Genomic DNA, 19,362 nt, shown 5'->3' with positions numbered 1-19,362 from the left:
ATTTTCTGGAATCAATGGGGCAGTTTTTTATCATCTGAAACATGCAGAGACTGCTTTTCCAGAGCGAATTAAATAATACTATTAAAGTCAAGCACACAAAACATTTGTTTTTGTGCTGAATGATTGAACAAGTGTATTTGTATAGTGCATTTAACAAACGGGGTAGTTTCAGTTTTGCTTTAAATAATTGAGTTTAGGCCTCTGTTCTGAATATGAGGGGAACCAAAACATGTTTATGGTGTTTGTTTGTAAACGCTTCGTTTTATTTACCAGTATTTTACATTATTCCTGAATGTAATAATAAAATGTCCCTTATACACGGTACGACTTATTCATGTTTATTTATTTATTTTTTCATTTTCCAGAAAATACGGTACTCATATTTTGTCAAATTCAGTATTTTAGAACAGTGTTAATGAAACGAATGTCTTAAAAATTAATTTGTTCCAGTGTTTTTGTAAATATAAAGTTTGATATTTTAAATATGAAACACTCAATGGCCACATTAAAGAACACGGTGGTATTTTCTGTTAATTTTGCCCAAAAATATTGAATATATGCAAAATATATATCAGCCAGCTTTAGGGAACATTGGTTCTCACAATAAAACATCAATAACTGAGGTAATATTATTTCAAGTTTGTTGTTATTTCAAGATTGATTCACCCATCAGTTTTCACAATAAAACATTAGTAATTGAGGTATTATTATTATTTGCTTGACTCAACTGCTTGGCCGCAGCTTTGTGGGTTGTCAACTTGTCTATTTTCCGCTCCTGCACAGGTATCCCAGGATCAATAAGGAGTCTTTGTTACCAGTGGCCACTAACATGAGCCTGACGGGTGAGAATGAAGAAGCCTGGTACCCGCCCGGGCACGGAGACATCTACGCCAGCTTTTACAACTCCGGCCTGCTGGACAAGCTCATCGCTGAAGGGAAAGAGTACATTTTTGTGTCCAACATTGATAACCTGGGTGCCACGGTGGACCTGCACATCTTGAACCACCTGGTGAGCCAGGCCAGCGGCAAACGCTGCGAATTCGTCATGGAGGTCACCGATAAGACACGGGCTGATGTGAAGGTGAGGGCTGTTACCAACGTATTCCTCATTTCATTCGTGGAACACAGAAACAGAGCATCATGAATTGCAGCAGCATTCTTCATATTTTTCAGATGGGTTTTGAATGACAGGGTGAATAAATGACAGAATTTTCATTTTCGTTTGAAATGGTCCCCCGATGGACTTCAAGTGAAATTGAAGAACGAACTGGTGTTATGTCATTTAGAACAAAGTTCAAAACAGCGTGCCAAAGCAAACTTTTCAAAAAAGGTGTGCTCTGTGTCTCTGCCACCTTTGACGTGGAAACCTTTTCCGGCTCATTTCTTCTGTTCAGTCCGTAGAAGTCAGATGCAAGTGAAAACATGACCAAACTAGAGAGCTGCTTTATACAGGTGCTGGTCATATAATTATAATATCATTAAAAAGTTGATTTATTTCAAGAATTCAACTTAACAGGTGAAACTAATATATTATATAGACTCATTACATGCAAAGTGAGATATTTCAAGCCTTTATTTTAGTGATCGACCGATATTTTTCCCGATATTTAAGCATTTTCCCATAATCGGGAATCGGTTTTGTAATATCGGATTTTCCGATAAACGGCGCCATCTTGTGGCCGTTTTGAGAATTCCGCCATTGCAGCCCGCGTCTGCAATATTATCTGTCTGCAGTCCCGGAGGCTGCATTTTCAGGACCGCATTTCTAGGACCGCATTTCTAGGACCCTAGTTTTTTGTGACAGCGCCACCTACCGAGTCGGAGAACCGCAGTCCCAGGAACGCATTTCCAGGACCCTAGTTTTGGAGGACCGAAAAAAGTGCCACCAAGGCAGTATTTCCACCCAATTTTAACTTCATTAGAGTTTTTTTTTTCAAGTTTTATTACACCCAAATACTACTTTCTTTATTGCAATTAAACCAGGTTCCTAGGAATGTTGAGAAATGATTGGGTCTAAGTAGCATACTATAATAACTCAAGTAAAATAAACAAGGAATCACGTTATAGTCTTTTCAGTCTTTTGGCAATGTGGGCAGGTGCAAATCCTTCAAGATTTTGATTTTGTGGGTTTCATAAGCTGTAAGCCATAATCATCAAAATTATGACAAATAAAGGCTTGAAATATCTCACTTTGCATGTAATGAGTCTATATAATATATTAGTTTCACCTGTTAAGCTGAATTCTTGAAATAAATCAACTTTTTGATGATACTCTAATTATATGACCGGCACCTGTAGTAGAAATGAAAGCTCTAATTCTTATTGGAAGCGACACTGACACTGTTTTTCTTTTTTAATACTGTAAAGCTGCTTGCTTTTTGAAGAACAATATTTTAGTATATTGTAATGTAAGTGCTATATAACTAAACGTGACATGACTTGACTGGAATTGAAGTCAAATTGAAGGGAAAAAAAAAAGATGGGAAAAGTTTATTTACAAATATTCCAGTTAAAGAATAGCACAGATGTAAAGTTTCTAAAAATTATATTATATTATATTATATTAAATCCACCTTCTTTTACATGGAAATCTACTTAATTTCTAGATAGGTTAATTTCTTCTGTTCAGTCTGTCGAGGTCAGACGCGCATAAAAACATCAACACATTGTAGAGCTGCATTTTTAGTAGAAGTTGAAGTTGTAATTCTAATCAAAAGTAACTGACTTTTTGTCTTTTTTCATGTTTAGTATTGTAAAGCTGCTTGCTTTTAAACAATCTATTGTATAGTGTTATATAAATAAATGTGACGTGTAGAGCTTGTGCAAATCCACATCGCTAACACCAGATGCTTTCTTATCTGCTGTTTTTTGGGTGTGTAATTTTGCTATTGTGAGGAAAGCATGTCACATACTTACATATCCATCTAAACGGCTCTTTCAGCAGCGTGGATGGTTGTAGATGGTTCGCCAACAGCATAATGCTGCAAAAGTATTTCAAACGTACCCCTAACCGAAGAACAAAAACAACTGAGTGAGTATATAAGGGCCTTGAATCTCATTAGCCAATGCAGATCAGGTTGGTGTTGTTTGTTTCAGGGTGGGACGCTGACGCAGTATGATGGTAAACTCAGACTGCTGGAGATCGCTCAGGTGCCCAAAGCTCACGTGGACGAGTTTAAATCCGTCACCAAGTTCAAGATCTTCAACACCAACAACTTGTGGATCAGCCTGCCGGCCATTAAAAGGCTTCACGAAAAGAACGCAATGGACATGGAGATCATTGTTAACCCTAAGGTGAACACCGTACCCTCCACATTAACGCATGTCAACAGTCGTGTAGACGTTTGTGTATGAAATAGCATTCCTCTTCTGCCTCCAGACTTTAGATGGCGGTCTGAATGTCATTCAGTTAGAGACGGCCGTGGGCTCTGCCATGAAGAGCTTCGACAACGCGCTTGGCATCAACGTGCCCCGTAGCCGCTTTTTGCCCGTCAAAACCACCTCGGACCTCCTGCTGGTCATGTCTAACCTGTACACCATGGACGCTGGCTCTCTGACCATGAGCCCCAAGAGAGAGTTCCCCTCAACACCTCACGTCAAACTGGGCAGCTCCTTCACCAAGGTACGCACTGACGCACACTTATACACTGCAAAGCTTATTCTGGTCACTTATACAGGAAGAGAGCACTTGACTTTAAATGGTTAGTTCGCCCATTTAAGACATGAAGTTGTATGGCACAGCTGTGGGCCCAGCGTCAACTCGGACAACTTCATCTCTGTCCTCTCGCTCTCTCTCTTCCTGTTCTATCTCCATCTGTTGAAGTTCGGAATCGGTATACTCCGGTTCATAAAGGTATCCCTTTGGCGTTGTGCTAAAATTACTTTCATCCTCATCTGCTCCGTCTGACATTGTGCTACAATTGGTTTCATCATCAGAAGTTTCGCAGTCAGACATGTTGTCAGCGAGTCGCGCTATGAACAGCTGATCGTAACGTGCGCACTGTTGACGTTGACAGCAGCGCGGATTGATAGAAATGGAAAGAAAATAGTGCCGATTAAAACTGAGGTATGAATTTTGACCGGCGTGTTTTTTGTGTGTTAAATTAATCAAGCTTTGAAACGCAAATAATTTTTTCACGTAAAAACGCACAGTTTTGAGGCCCCGGAAACTAACCGGGAGTACTTTCTTGAAAAACTTCCAGCGGCCAGAACTCTGACCAGGGAGTTGACTACAGAGTGGGTCAGTGTGTATACACTATAGTGCTGGTAAGGATTCCATACAACTTCATGTCTTAAATGGGCGAACTAACCCTTTAAGGTAAAGCAGCCAGTCACTCCATATCATAATATTAGGCCATTTATATTATTGCAATATAAATTATATATTTAAAACATTAAAGAAATTTGTGTAAAAATTAGGGCTGTCGATTTAACGTGTTAATTTAATTCATTAGCTATGGGAAAAAATGTCGCATTCAAATTATTAACGCACCCACCCCATATCAAACCTACGTAAAGTTAGTTCATCTTACTTTTCATAAAGTTGATTGCTGACAAACATGAAGCAGGGCAAACACCCACTGTGTGATAACTGATAAGACCCTATTGAATGCAGTTATGACCCTAAAATTCAAGATATCAGATCAAAAATGCCCCTGTTTGAGTTTTTGTCTCATATTTATATCAAGATATAGTTAAGCAAGAAGTAACATCACTCGCTCGTTACTGTCCCGAATAGCACAAGTACAAATGTAAAGTTGATTTTATACAACAGGTAAATAAATAAGAATTTAATATTGTGTTATGTTTTAGACACAATATTGTCTGTTTTTGCTCAATTATGCCAACGAAAATATTAGCTATAAAGCCAGAGCAGAACTGTTGTGTGTCTCCGAGCAACACACAGCGTGCTTCGTTTCTGAAATGAATCCGCGTTTTGTTTTTGAGCGAATCAATCGGGAGAACCAATGTTTCAATGGCTCATTCATAAAGTGTCATTTACTTCATTCTTGAATTGAATGATTCAATGATTCACTCATTTAGACCTTTACCGCCACTTACTGGCAGTTTTAGTTTTTTATTTAGAGTATCACTTCATTAAAAAACATTTCATTTTTCCATATTAATAAAAAAAAAAAACATTAAAGGTATAGTTCACCCAAAAATGAAAATTCTTTCATTTACTCACCCTAATGGCCCTTGCAGCCTAAACGTTTATGTGTAATACATTCAATGTTGAATCAAATCAAATAATTTTGTTTCTAAAGCTACTTTTTATGTTTGATTCTTTTCTCATTTAACATAATTTCTCAGCCAAATATGGTGCGATTAATTAGATTTAACTAATCTCCACATCATGTAATTTAGATAAAAAGAAATGTATTGCTTGACAGCCTTAGTAAAAATAAATATAAAGTTATTAAAATGAGCTTTTCAGTATTTAAATACTTTTAAAATATTTTATTAATAATTTATTCATATTTAAACATATATTTTAGATTTAAAATGTTTATATATTTTGATTTTAAAAGTTATTTTCACAGACATAATTCAGTTATTCAAGGCCTGAAACATTGAATTACTTGTTCAGTAATAAGTAACTTTTAAATACTTTTATTTTAAGCCTACTTTGTAAGAACATACTTTTGCACATCAGCACATAAGAAATTGAACTTTCTAGGTTCGAGACTTCCTGAAAAGGGTTGAGAGCATCCCAGACATGCTGGAACTGGATCACCTCACTGTATCAGGGGACGTTACCTTCGGAAAACAAGTCACGGTCAAGGTACGGACTGATACGCATGTAGGAATTTGAGAGCTTTCACACACATTGTGTGTACGTATCCTAACTTGCTGTTTGTGTACAACAGGGAACGGTTATCATTATTGCCAATCATGGAGACAGGATTGACATCCCGGCTGGAGCGATGCTAGAGAACAAGATCGTTTCAGGAAACCTGCGCATCCTGGACCACTGAGGCCTTTACAACCACATTTCACCTGGACATTTCTATGTGTATGTGTGGAAATGTGTGTCAGATTTGAGTGTGACTTTCAAAAGCCGTCTATCTGATTACTATTAATTAATTATTCCCATAAGAAAACGATCATTCTTTTCACAGTGAATTTCAAAAAGGGCTGTAAATTCACAGGTTTTATTAATGTAAATGTAAGACTTTTTCAAGACCTTTTTAAGAGCAAATAAAGAAAATTGTAGGGAACACAATACATCAATATGTTCTGGAAAATATAACTGTCTGGGGAGAAACACAATGAGTTGCATTAGCAACACTTCAGAGTTTAAAACACAACTTCCTATAGATATCCATTACTTTTCAACTAATTTTTACAAAAAAAGTAGCATAAATTCCTCTGCTCTCAACCACTAGAATATGGACATAACTTTTACTGTATCTTCTGATCAGACTCCAAAAAAAAGTGTTCTTCCTCAGTATTTTTGTATTGTTTTCCAGTGCAATTTTCTAAATCAGGATTTATAAAATTACAGATTATGAAGTCTTGTTTTCTGTGAAATTGATGAAAACAAAGTGAGTTTTGCTTAAAACAAGAAAAATCAACTTAATTCAAAGTGAAACTCACTGATATCTGTTCTTGTTTTAAGCATAAACTCACTTCATTGTCTTAAATTTTTCAAGACTTCATTTTACATTTGCATCTCAGGTAAACGTATCAAAAATACTTTCAATATTTGCAATAAATATCATTTGTTTGCAATGCATGCAACAACTAATGCCATAACTTTATGAATTCAACACTTTCTTCTCCGATTTAAGACCTTTTAAGACCTTAATTTGTGTAAGCGTGAATTAAGACTTTTTAAGACCTGCAGAAACCTGCAGATTCAGTTTTTGAAAAGACTGGTTTGCAGCTATTTAGCTCACTCAGTAAAAGATGAATATCAGAAGTTGCAGAGGATGGAAGCAGGAGACGTCCCTTTGAAAAAACACTTTAAAAGAAGAAAAAAAGTGTAGTGTGTAGAAAATTACTCAAATGACAATAACTGCATAAATAATAATAGAATAATTATAAATTATAGCCTAACTGAAAAGTAAATTATAATATAGAGTATATTAAATTTTCATAAATATAAAGCATAATTTAACACCAACTCAGTAAGTACAATCTTTATATAAATCTTTATGGTTGCTCAATGGCTCACTGCAAACATTTCAAAAATTGACATTAAAGACGCAGCTGAAAACATTTGTACAGGTGTATCATGTTTTTAGTTCTTTGGGAAGACATTGACAGTCTCAATTGATGCCCCCTAGTGTCTGTAAATTTAAATCTGGAGATTAATAACAAGATCAAGCAGTGCATTAGTCACCTCTATCCTTCAGCACATCACACTGACATTCAAGGAAAACACATCAATCAACACATTTATCAAGGAACAGATTTAAACTTGTTCGGAAAACAAGTTTCCTGATTTTGTAGAAACATCTTTTGTCATGCTTTACGGTCCACATCATCTGAGATCTCAAGCTCTCTATATGCGTAATTCGGGCAGGAACTGAGCTCCAGGTCGCCAGGTAAGAGGCAAAAACAAAAAGTCATAGAAAAGACAATTTTATTCCAAGTAAAAAAACATTTGACTTCCTCCCAGTTCTGAAGTGCGTGTTGGTGTCATACAGCGGTTGTGTCGCCGTACTCTCGGTTCCAGCGTACGTACTGATCCAGCGTTTGAGGACCCACGCTCCGCTTTATCCTCTTCAGGGAATCGGCGAAGTCCGAAAAACGGATGTCCCTCATCTGAACGAGAAAAACACCAGAACACGAGGGAGAAACTTAGCATGTTACATGCTGTTCAAAAATAGCATGGGAATTTAGTTTTTCAGAAGTAGCAAATAAAATAACAGTATGTATCAAGTGTAGAATGTTGCATTGGCACAAGTTTAATTCAGCTTTCATCTTGGATCTAAAATTATTTTTTTATTATTCTAAAGGCCCGTTCACACCAAGAACGATAACTATATTAGCGTTCACACTAGTGGACGATATCGTTCTGCTTATTCTAAGCATGTGTTTGTCTGTCACTTATAATGTTACAGCAGGATGGATTCTGAACTCTGCTAGTCTTTTATAATGAGAACGATTTTTATCGTTATCTTTATAGTTATCGTCTTTGGTGTGAACGGGCCTTAATACTTTCAATTGTTGTATACAAACGTCTTGTTACCAGCATGAACACTCAGCTAGCTGACTTTTGTGTAAAACTGGTTTGTTTTAGTTTTATCATATGCAGTACATGGTGACAGAATTTGTATTTTTTTTTTATTAACTATCCCTTTAATAAGATATCAGGGTTATTATAGTTAGCTAAATCGAAAACCATTAAAATGAACTAAATAAATAAATGTTAACAATTGTATTAACCTCTTAAATGTCATGGGCCCACCGGTGGGCCCAAATCCATTACATATTTAAAACAGTAATAACCTATACTAAACCTAAACTAATCTTGACAAACTATATATCATTTGAAAGCTTACAATCTCTAGTTTCCATATTTGGTTACTGAATCTCAAAACAAATTACAGAGGAGCCGTAATTTATTAATTTGCAACAAGAATATTTTCATACTCCTAGGCGTGTTCAGACCTTTATTTTGAAATAGCAATGAACATGAAAAATCATGAAAGAAGGGTAGAAACCAGTTTGTTTTCATGCCAAGAGTTCAAAAGATGGCAAGCATTCAATTATTTTAGAAAAAAAAGGTCTGAAAATGTTTTAAATATAAAGAAAAAATAATAGATTCACCATTTGTGATGTGGCCGCGAGCTAAAACGCACATATGTGTTATTTTATGTGTTTATTCAAGGTTTAATTCATATCAAAATCTGCCAAACTTCCAATACTACTTCTGAATAGGATGTCTACTTTATAAATTGTATGAAAATTGTGAAAATGATGGTTCAGATCACTCAAACCACATATGGAAATGGAGGGCGCCCTTATATGGGCAGTAATGGAGTCTGGTTGTGACCTAGTGAAAAAGTTTGGTACTGCGCCCAAACAAAATCTTACTGAAAGCTCATTTCTTGAGATATCAACCTAAAATTTGAAACACAACTTGTTCAGATTTTTGGCTTTGATTTTTTTGCAGTTTAAGAGTTGTCCAGGTTTTGAAAATATATATTTTATATAAAATATGAATAATTAATTTTTTAAATCGTACATTTTCATAAACTCAAACTTCTGTAACTTTTTTTCTGTTTCACTTTCTTAATTTATTTCACTTCTACAAAAATCTGCCAAATGTCTTCTTTAAAACAAGACCAATTTTATGTCTATATTCCAAAGGATTCTTATCCTATACCATTTAAGTTTGGAATGTGCATTTTCATGTCTATTCAAAAAAAGGGGGGGTGACACTTAACAGGTTAAAATACTCCCCAAAAAAATGTATAACAGCTAGTTGACAAAGCAACATTGCTTATTTTCATTTAGTTTAACTTGATTAAAATAACCAGTAGTGACAGAAACTAAAAACTAACTAAAATAAACTAAAACTGAAATGAAAATGATTAAAAATAGCAAAAACTAAAAAATGAAAATGAAAAATGAAAGCAGAAAAAAACAAAAATAATATATATATATATATATATATTTATTAAGAAGTGGAAAACTCTTTACCTCACTGGGTGATATGTTCCTCACTTGTTCAGGCCTCAGTTCTGTATTAAAAACGAACAGGACATAATTATCTGATGAAAAGTCCCCTTCTAAACCAAACTGTCTAGTAGGCAAAATGTCTTGATACATAATAAAATATCTTCATCTCACAATCGTACCTCGTATCGGGCCGAGAGCAGCGTCTTTAGCCAATGAGGTCAGATCGCTGCCGGAGTATCCCTCAGTCATCCTGAAAACACATTACAACATAACGCCCTTTTTAAACACAGTATTAATAATCATTAGTCCTATTTGCATACTCATAAACATGAATCCGTATTTTACCTGGCTAACTGACTCAGCTCTTTCTGAGATAAAGGGTTTCTGTGTTTACTGAGAAGGTTCTTGAGCAGCTCCAAACGAGTCTGAAACACACACACACACACACACGATTACCACCTGTATTTATCATTAATCAAATAGAAACTTTAAAGTTAATTCGGCGTGAACTACTCATCAATACGTTGTCATACACAAACTATTTTAAGATTAATATATAAGATATTTATAAGCAACGTCTGACACTCCACCTATATTTTATTCCCCATTGAATTATTATTGTTCAAAAGTTCAGGATCAGTAAAACATTTTTTTTTAAAGTGACAGTAAAAATATTACTTCAAATCAAATCAGATAATAGACTGATTTCTGAAGGATCATGTGACACTGAAGACAAGTAATTATTTATTTAAAACTGTAGCACTATTTCACCATATTACTGTTTTTACTGTATTTTTGATTAAATAAATGCAGCTTTGGAGAGCAGAAGAGACTTCTTTCAAGAACATTCAAATATCTTACCAAACCCAAACTTTTAAATGGTGTGAAAACATTGAATTTCCCAGAACAACTTATTCCAAACTTTGATGTCACTAAAGTTGATTCTGTATGGCAAAATATTGATGCTTTGACAGTATTACACTTCGAGAAACTGAATTCAAATTCACACTCGTGAAGTGAAAGAGAAGCAATGTTTTTGCCCATTCCTGGTGTGAACACAGTACCTCCTCTGTAGGTAAAGCCACATAAATGCGTTTAGCGAATCGCCTGTGGGAGACACGAGTCCATTAGAGGAAGCAGAATGATGAAGTCTTTGAAAGAAAGTGTCAGATTACAGGTCAAAGGTACCTAAGAACAGCCTCATCAAGCTCCTGAGGTCTGTTAGTGGCTCCCATTACTAACACACGCTCATCTCCTCCAGACTGCACCTACAACACACACACACACACACCATGAGCGTCGTCACCTTAGATCGGGGTAACACTTTCTTGTGAAGTACACACACTTACTCCATCAAACTCGATGAGAAACTCTGTTTTGAGTCTTCTGCTGGCGTCATGCTCGCCCTCTCTCCTCTCGCACAGCAGACTGTCAATCTCATCTGCATCCAAATCACCATTAATGACACGTTTACACAAATACACAAGCCCTGAAGCACAGAGGAGTCCGACTGACAGTGCTTACCGATGAAGATGATTGACGGCTGCAGTTCCCTAGCAACCGCAAACAAAGCTCGAACCAGCTTCTCACCCTCGCCCACCTGAACACGCACGCAACAACATGAATGAATAAGGGTTCCTTAAGACAGAATAACACATGTTCACACAGAACGCGTTTTTGCTGTCATTGGAATGAAAAAAAGCGCAACAAAAAGTCTAGAGATGTATTGAGCAGGTGTTTACATTGAAAAAAAGTAGCGCAGATGCATTAGATAATTACATGCTAATTATTTCACATGCTAAGCTAACTTAGTTGTTAACGTAACCTTAGTTTGCCTGAATAACCCTCAAGCCATATTCGGAAGAATAGCTTATGATTAGCGTGCTAAGCAGAAATAGCACAGGACAACAAACACTGATCCGGTCAACTTTGGAAAGGTGTTTATCAGTAATGATACCAAAAATCTAAATATTTCTGGTCATTTCTGAGCGGTTTGTACCAAAGATCAACTGAGCCCATTTTGAACAAAAAGATTTGGAGGAGGAATAGCAAAAAACGGTGAAACTTTAGTTTAGGGTTCAATTCTAACTATTAACTAGTTGCTTATTAGCATGCATATTACTAGGATATTGGCTGTTTATTAGTACTTATAAAGCACATATTAATGCCTTATTCTGCATGACCATATTCTGCATCCCTTAATTCACCCAATACCTAAACTTAACAACTACTTTACTATTAATAAGCAGTAATTAGGAGTTTATTGAGGCATAGTTAATAGTGAGAATAGGACCCTAAAGTGTGACCAAAAAAAAACTTTTTCATATATTTCAAAACGCTGGACAAGCAAAGTTACGAAAAATGATTTTTTCTAATTTTCTAATTTTGGTCTAATTTTGGACAACATTTTCAGGAGAAGAAGAAAAAGATTCCTTTGGTGTTTGGCCCCGAATAAACAATGACAGTGCATTAGTCTAACTGTAGACAGTCTCTATGAAACATCTCATGATCACTCACATATTTGGAGGTGAGACTGGCAGCGCTGATGTTGAAAAACGTAGCATTAGATTCCATCGCAACAGCTTTCGCCTGTGAGGAAATGGAAAGATCAATATAGTTCTGTTCTCATGGTATATAAATATACATTCATCTAAAAAACAAAAAATGTTTTTTTGTGTTTTACCAGCATGGTCTTCCCATTGCCAGGGGGTCCGAAGAGCAGGAGTCCTCTGGCAGGAGCCCTGAGACCAGTGAACAGCTGTGCAGATCAGCACAAATGTCATTGTAAACACGTAACGCAAGTAAACTATAAACGTTACAAAACCAGTTTTTCTATACAGAATACTAGTTTCGTCATGCCAGGTGATTTACTAAGGTTTGCGCTAGTCAATTTTCTGGTATTTGCAGCATTATTTAACGCCCAAACAAAGCATGTCTTAAAGCAGACGCTAATTTGCGCTGCTCTTGGTAGATTGTATTGGTCATTATGGAAATTATCCAATTCCATATTCTTTTATTTGCATGTCGCCAGTAGATCTCGCGAAGAACTGTCCACTCCCGACGCTTTTTTGGAAATGTACTCTCATGCTAATTTACCCTGTTTAGTAAATCTGGCCCATTGTGAGAAGTTAAAACTTGGTGGTGGTGGTGGTGGGGGAATATAGATGTGTACAGGTGTGCAGACAGACCTCTGGGCGAAGAGCAGGAAGGATAACGATTTCCTGCAGCGCCTGCTTCGCCAAATCCTGCCCTGCTATGTCTTTAAACTGCACCGCTGACCCGCTGAAACAAACACAACCACACAAACCATCAGCCTCAATGTAAACATCACCATTTTCTCAACAAATATCTCAATTTTTTTTTTTTTTAGATATGTCACATAATCCTTCAGAAATGCTGATTTGGTGTTCAAGGAACATTTAATATTACTATGTTGAAAAAGTTTAGCTGCTTAGTATTTTTGTGGAGACTATATCTAATAAAATATCTTAGATTTATATATTATATTTAATTTTTACCTATGTGCTCATGTGTTTAAATAGATCACTTTTAGATGTAATATACTAAATGTATCCTTTCCATTACAAAAAACACAGACATAATCATTTATATGCATCAATATAACAACATTGTCATAAACAGCCATATTTGCCTATGTATTTTTTTCTAAACAATTCAACAATTTCTGACAAAGATTGATGCATCCATATTCTACATGCTTGATCTGAATGGTTGTAATGCTACCTGTCTACAATGTCGTTGAGGATGAGGTTGGCCAGTTTGCTGTCCACATTTTTGAAGTTCTTCATGTAATTTTTCCTCTGAGGTGACGCAGTGGCAGCGTTGCTGGCTTTCACGTTATGTCTGACACCTCCTTTTGCCGGAGGCCCCTACAAACACAACAACAAAGTTCAGCCACATGTGCTCTGTTCCACAACCAATCAGCTGCCTACATTACATAGACAGAATCTTTAAGGGTTAGTTCCCCCAAAAATGAAAATTTACAGTTAATATACAAGCGAAACTGAACACTATTTACAACATTATCACCTGTAATCCACAGCCTCGCCAAATTGAGTGTGTTCACTACAGTTTGCAGCGCGAACTTCCTGACACATAATGACGTAGCCTGGGAGCAAACACACACGAGAGTTGATGCTGTGATTGTTTACAACAGAGAGGGAGGACGCGTATGTTGTGTTGTTCATCAAAATCATCCTTGACAGAGCAACCTATACATGCTTTTCACAGATTCTCAATGTTTGAGCTCCCGCACATACATCATTATGCGACAGAACAGGAAGCTCGCGCTGTAGACTGCCGTGAACGCGCTCAAGACCGTTTGCCCAGGCTGTGGATTACATAGGATTGCCTATGTATGTTTTTTTGACTTTCAAAGTGACGGCAGCCATTGACTTGCATTATACAAATCACCAAATACCACTTCTTTACTGTTCAACTGGAGAAAAAAAGTCACCTACATCTCAGATGGCATGAAGGTGAGTAAATTACCAACAAATTTTTATATTAATTTATATATATATATATATTATCATTTATAATTTGTATATTTTTTTATTAATAACATTTTTAGGCAAACTATCCCTTTAAGGTGGCACATGGCCAGAAGAAGTTACATGAAGACCCCTGTGAGACGAACCTTCTGGTTGTTCTGAGGGCCGGTCCTGCCGCTGGTCGAAGGCGTGCGGTGCAGGGCAGATTTGGGAGGGTTTTTGGGCCGCAGATGGGATTGACTTGTGATTGTGAGAGTGTCCTTCTTTTTGGAAACTGCTCCACCGCCTGCAACTACAAACACATGCTCGTACATAAACAGAAATTTCACTCTGATCGCCTTCTCATGCAGCACACAGATCTCCCAGAATCCCCAAAACACGCACCTGGACGCAGGTTCCCATTGGAGAAAGAAAGATCAGAGAAGCCCTCTGCTGGAGACTTTGAAACCAGCTTGCCTTTGTGATTGCACAACAGGAAACAGACAGAGAGGAAGACATTTAAAGGGAAACAAAACATCCAAAGATAAATAATAAAGCAGAACAGAAGTTATAAGAGGGTGAAAAACATGTCCAAGTCACATTTCACCTCAAAATACAAAAAAAGGAAGAGAAATATTATTTTTGCAAAGTGAAGCCTATCCTTTTATTATTACATGACATTTATTCACATTTTGTTACTGCAATACTACAGTAAAAAAACAGTAATTTACTGTTAAGTTAATATCAATATTATAAATAAAAAGCAATAAATTTTTTCCTTACAGTAAATTACAATTGTGGTGGAAAATGTGCTTGAAATTTAAATTTTATCATAAGAATGTCACAAACAATAAAATAAAATGAAATAGTCTTCATACTCTGAGCAAAATTTAATTTGTTTTTGAGGTGATCTGGGCATGTTCTGGATACATTTCTTGACCGATTCACACAAGAACCGAAGCAGAAACACAGAAAGTGTTCAATGCTGATTGCGGAGGAATAAGAACAGTGTGTGCATGCGATATAAGTGAAGCGTGTCATTTTAAAATGCTTTCTCCTATCCCACTTTAATGTGCAACTAAGTAAGCCAAAACCTCCGAAATTAAAGATCCCTTCACCTTTATATGATCAAACATAAAACTTGCGTGAATCATTGAACAATCACGAAGGCTTTTACAGAAGAGTGTGATGTGAACACACCCGCGTGTAGGATATGGAGCACAAGCTCGACACATGACATCATTTCTTATTAGAGTTGATGAATCAACACACACACATCCTCGTCACTGTATCCGCTTACCCAGAAGCTCCAGCCGGTCTTTGGCCATGGTGAGGTTGCTGATCATTTTGTCCTGAAGCTTTCTGGCTTTTTTTGCCTTCTCACCTGAAATAGCCAATGAAGACCTTTTATCAAGTCCAACAAAAACTTCTTCATCTACGCTTAATGGGATAGTTCACACAAATCTGTCATCATTTCCTCACCGTCATGTTGTTCCAAAGCGTTTTGACTTTTTTTGTTCTTCCATATTCAGGAAGATATTCTTATCCATTTTCAATATAATGAAATTAGAAGATTAGAAACAAAAAAGCACCATAAAAGTGGCCCTAGTTTAGAGCTTTGTGTGATCGAAATAAAGAAATGAAAGTGGTTAAATCACAGAAACTCTTAAATAAAATGTCACCATTAGAAACGCTTCACAAGTCACACGGGCCAATTCTATGATACTCTTACAACAACTCATTTTAGACTTTGATAGCAATTTATTCACAAAAGAAAGGCGTGAATATTTTTCACACTCACAAAAAAAAAATCACATTTGTGTACAACGGAAGAAAAGAAAGTGACATGAGTCTGGAACAGCATGATGGTAAATAAATGATGACAATTTAATTCAATGGGCAACATTTTTTGGGTGATTTAAAAAATAAAGAAATTTATACTTCTATTCAGCAAGGATGCATTAAATTGATCAAAACATTTATAATGTCAAAAGATTTTCAGTTAAATGCTGTTCTTATTAATCAACGAATCCTGAAAAAATGCATCATGTGTTTTCCACAAAAATATGAAGCAGCAAAAACGGCTTTTGTTTTCAACATTGATAATAATCAGAAATGTTTCTTGAGCATCAAATCATCATATCAGAATGATTTCTGAAGGATCATGTGACACTGAAGACTGGAGTAATGATGCTGAAAATTCAGCTTTGATCAAATAACTAAATAACATTTTAAAATATAAACAAATACAGCATCAAATAGAAAAACGTTATTTTAAATTGTAATAATATTTCACAATATTACTGTTTTTACTGTATTTTTGATCAAATAAATCCAGCTTTGGTGAGAAGAGACTTCTTACTGATCCCAAACTTTTGAACACACACAAACACAATCTGTCTCGAAATAAATCGTGAAAGCTAATGTAATTAAAACACGTCATCACATAGTTTGTTTACACACTAACGGAAATCAATATGACTGAATCTCACCAGCTCCAGTGACCTGGATACAGATGCCCTTCTCCAGTTCAGTGATGCCTTTCCTGTACCACTGCACCGCCTTGTCTTTATCACCTACAACAGGTTACACAGATTACAGATCATTCTCCATCCTGTAGGGATTATACATACACAATACTGATACTGCAACTCTCATGAGTTTCAGCACTGTCAAACTTTCAGATACAATTTACATCACAGATTTTTTGTTGTCTAGATTTTGTTGTCAATGCTTTAGTTGGAAAGATGCTCTCCAAATAAAACAGTACGTGCTAACAGTCATGCATGACGGCCCAAGCATTATGACCCTAGGCATGATGGGATTGAGAAACAGCTGATGAATCTATTGAACAGAGTTCTTTGTTTTCACTGATGCCGCTGGCACACGATGAGACTACAGAGCGACAAACAACATAATGTCCTGAGATATGACGAATGGAACAAATCCAGGTCACAATAAATCACATGAAAATATATTTATACATACAATTTTTCTTTTTTTTTAAATCATAGAATAATATATATAAACCACTGTTCAAAAGTTGGGGGTTTGTAGAAGTCTCAAATTTGATCAAAAATACAATGCAAACAGTAATATTGTGAAATATTATTACAATTTAAAATAAGAGTTTTATTTGAATATATTTTCAAATGTAATTTATTCCTGTGATCAAAATTTTTTTTTCAGCATCATTACTCCAGTCTTCAGTGTCACATGATCCTTCAGAAATCATTCTAATATGCTGATTTGTGCAGCTTAATGCGGAAACTTTTTTTGATGAATATAGAAAGTTCAAAAGAAAAGCATTTATTGATAAAAGAAATGCTTTCTTAACATTATAAGTGTTTAACTGTCTTCTTTGATCAATTTAATGCATCCTTGTTGAATAAAAGTATAATTTTTTAAAAAACAAAAAAAGTGCTTTTAGTGACCCCAAATATTTTGAATGGTAGTGTATCGATTTCCAACCATAAATAATTATTTTTGTATAAAGTAATTTAAGGCAAATGTTTTTAAGACTATTGCAATATTTTACTTAGGCAGTTTATGATTGGTTGACAGTTGCTAAACAACATTGCATGGTTCAAATCAACTTTAAAAATGACATGTGTACAAACCCTGGTTAAAAGTAGGTTTAAACTATCGTTTAAGAACATTTTAACTCTGGGTTAAATCCTGTCTGGCTAGCGCGTTTCCCATAATGTTTACACATCAGGTCAGTAGGCGGCGTCCACTTGTGATCCCATCGACCGAAACGCATCTTAATACCAGGTGTAAACAGGGCCAAAGAAAAGAAATTATAAGCAGATGCAATGATATCAAAATATATGGACAGCCTTGCAAAGCCTGTCAGGACATGGGGCCTCGTTTTCCACGCGACTGCTGATGAGGACAATCCATGTCAACCTGAATCAGGCCTCTCAACTCTACTGACCTCAGGGATCAAGCAGATCTGGGCTTGACAACACTGTGTTCTGAACCGCTCTACTGACCGCAAACACAGCTTTGGGACCGGGGTTATCATGGCTGGCGTCCAACATCTGATCTATGTCAATCTAGGTCATGTCAGTCGAGAGTCTAAACACTTCAACGCTTCAAACCAATGGGTCACACGAAGTGCAGGATCCTTCTGAACAGACGAAGTGAAAGTAAAAGCAACACCAGAACTACTTTACAGTGCTGGAATGTAGTACAAAACATAAGTCAGCCTTACAAAAAGTCTTGTGGCGAGACCATGGTAAAGTGATGGTATCAGATGGTAATACCACGGTACCACAGTAATTACTGTGCTTATATACCATGGTATACACATTTTCTACTTAATTGATTTTCAGTTTCATAGTATCGGGTCTAGAGATAAATAGTGACTTTTGATGGGTCTCATACGATAAAGCATTGCACAGTGGTATAAAAAACAATGTTTATAGATTACATAACTTACTACAATAGCAAATGAGAACCAGGAACAACAAAACAAAGTTGAAAATACTGTGCATAAAGATCAAATGAATATAACTAAAAGATAAAACCCTTATATAATGATAATAATAACCTAATCATCATCATTACTCATAATAATAATAATAATAACTGTAAAGTATTCATATTCTTTATCCCATGGTACACGCACAAACTACTTAGGTAAGCTAATTTGTAAGGGGACAGTTAACTTTCACACATATTTTTTTATATACACAGCATATTTACAGAACAGAAATAAAAAATCAGATACCTTTCTCATCCTCGTCGATCTGCAGAGCCAAAGAAATGAACTCAAACGCTTGTTTGTGATAGTTTCGTATCAGCTCTCCGGTCTCGTCGCATCCGTCGGAGCCGCGGTCTTTAGCCGCCATGGTTCGTCGGGTCTGCCGGAACAGGCACAGGAGGAGCAGGAGCAGAGCCCGGAGCAGGGACAGCGGGAGCCGGGCAAGGGTTCGGATGAAGGAGCGCAGTCGGTCCAGTAGCGGACTCCGGCCGGTTCCGTCAGACACCTGTGCGCAGGTGCGTCCTCCCGCACGCGCTGATCCTCGTTGTCTCGCTCTGTCCCCAGAATTCATTCACCCTATTCGGGCTCTCCATACCATAATGGGCCGGGTGTTTGACAACGGAGAGTTTTATTTCTCTGCGATGTCGGTTCCCCGGTTTGTTTTGGCCAGCATCGATCGCGGAAGTCTGTTGTTGTGTGTTTTTGGTGAATACGGTCTCGCGCTAATGACGTGAACCACATCGC

The 19,362-nt window shown here is 36.5% G+C and overlaps 2 protein-coding genes across 6 annotated transcripts in view; one reads left to right on the top strand and one right to left on the bottom strand.

The window, feature by feature from the left end:
• The window catches only part of ugp2a (UDP-glucose pyrophosphorylase 2a), a 20,337-nt gene extending 13,113 nt beyond the window's left edge, over positions 1-7,224 (top strand). For 2 of the 3 annotated variants that reach the window (XM_077246092.1, XM_077246091.1), the window contains exons 6-10: positions 784-1,081; positions 3,097-3,294; positions 3,380-3,622; positions 5,681-5,785; positions 5,871-7,224. In XM_077246092.1, the coding sequence (XP_077102207.1) occupies positions 784-1,081; positions 3,097-3,294; positions 3,380-3,622; positions 5,681-5,785; positions 5,871-5,978 (952 nt within the window). In that variant the 3' untranslated portion in view covers positions 5,979-7,224. Of the gene's footprint in view, positions 1-783; positions 1,082-3,096; positions 3,295-3,379; positions 3,688-4,306; positions 4,338-5,680; positions 5,786-5,870 lie in introns of those variants that run through there. The other variant, XM_077246093.1, reaches the window with a different exon arrangement.
• On the bottom strand, positions 7,139-19,362 carry spast (spastin). Of its 3 annotated transcripts, none has more exons than XM_077246087.1 (17): positions 18,865-19,362; positions 16,622-16,705; positions 15,430-15,513; positions 14,535-14,606; positions 14,297-14,442; positions 13,381-13,526; positions 12,825-12,918; positions 12,320-12,394; positions 12,154-12,225; positions 11,161-11,236; positions 10,986-11,077; positions 10,825-10,904; positions 10,701-10,743; positions 9,982-10,061; positions 9,816-9,886; positions 9,658-9,698; positions 7,139-7,773 (listed from the first exon to the last, which is right to left on the bottom strand). In XM_077246087.1, the coding sequence occupies exons 1-17, from the start codon at positions 19,187-19,189 to the stop codon at positions 7,648-7,650; spliced, it is 1,707 nt and encodes a 568-aa protein (XP_077102202.1). In that variant the 5' UTR covers positions 19,190-19,362; the 3' UTR covers positions 7,139-7,647. The 3 variants fall into 3 exon arrangements, with proteins under 3 accessions (XP_077102202.1, XP_077102204.1, XP_077102205.1); XM_077246089.1 differs by having other exon boundaries at positions 14,297-14,436; positions 18,865-19,342; XM_077246090.1 differs by lacking the exon at positions 14,535-14,606 and having other exon boundaries at positions 18,865-19,345.

This window comes from Siphateles boraxobius, unplaced genomic scaffold (genome assembly GCF_051911475.1).
Source record: "Siphateles boraxobius isolate OS27281-9 unplaced genomic scaffold, OSU_SipBor_1 29, whole genome shotgun sequence".
Taxonomy (NCBI): Eukaryota; Metazoa; Chordata; class Actinopteri; order Cypriniformes; family Leuciscidae; genus Siphateles; species Siphateles boraxobius.
The sequence above is the reverse complement of the archived record's forward strand: the minus strand, read 5'-3'. Positions and strand labels throughout refer to the sequence as shown.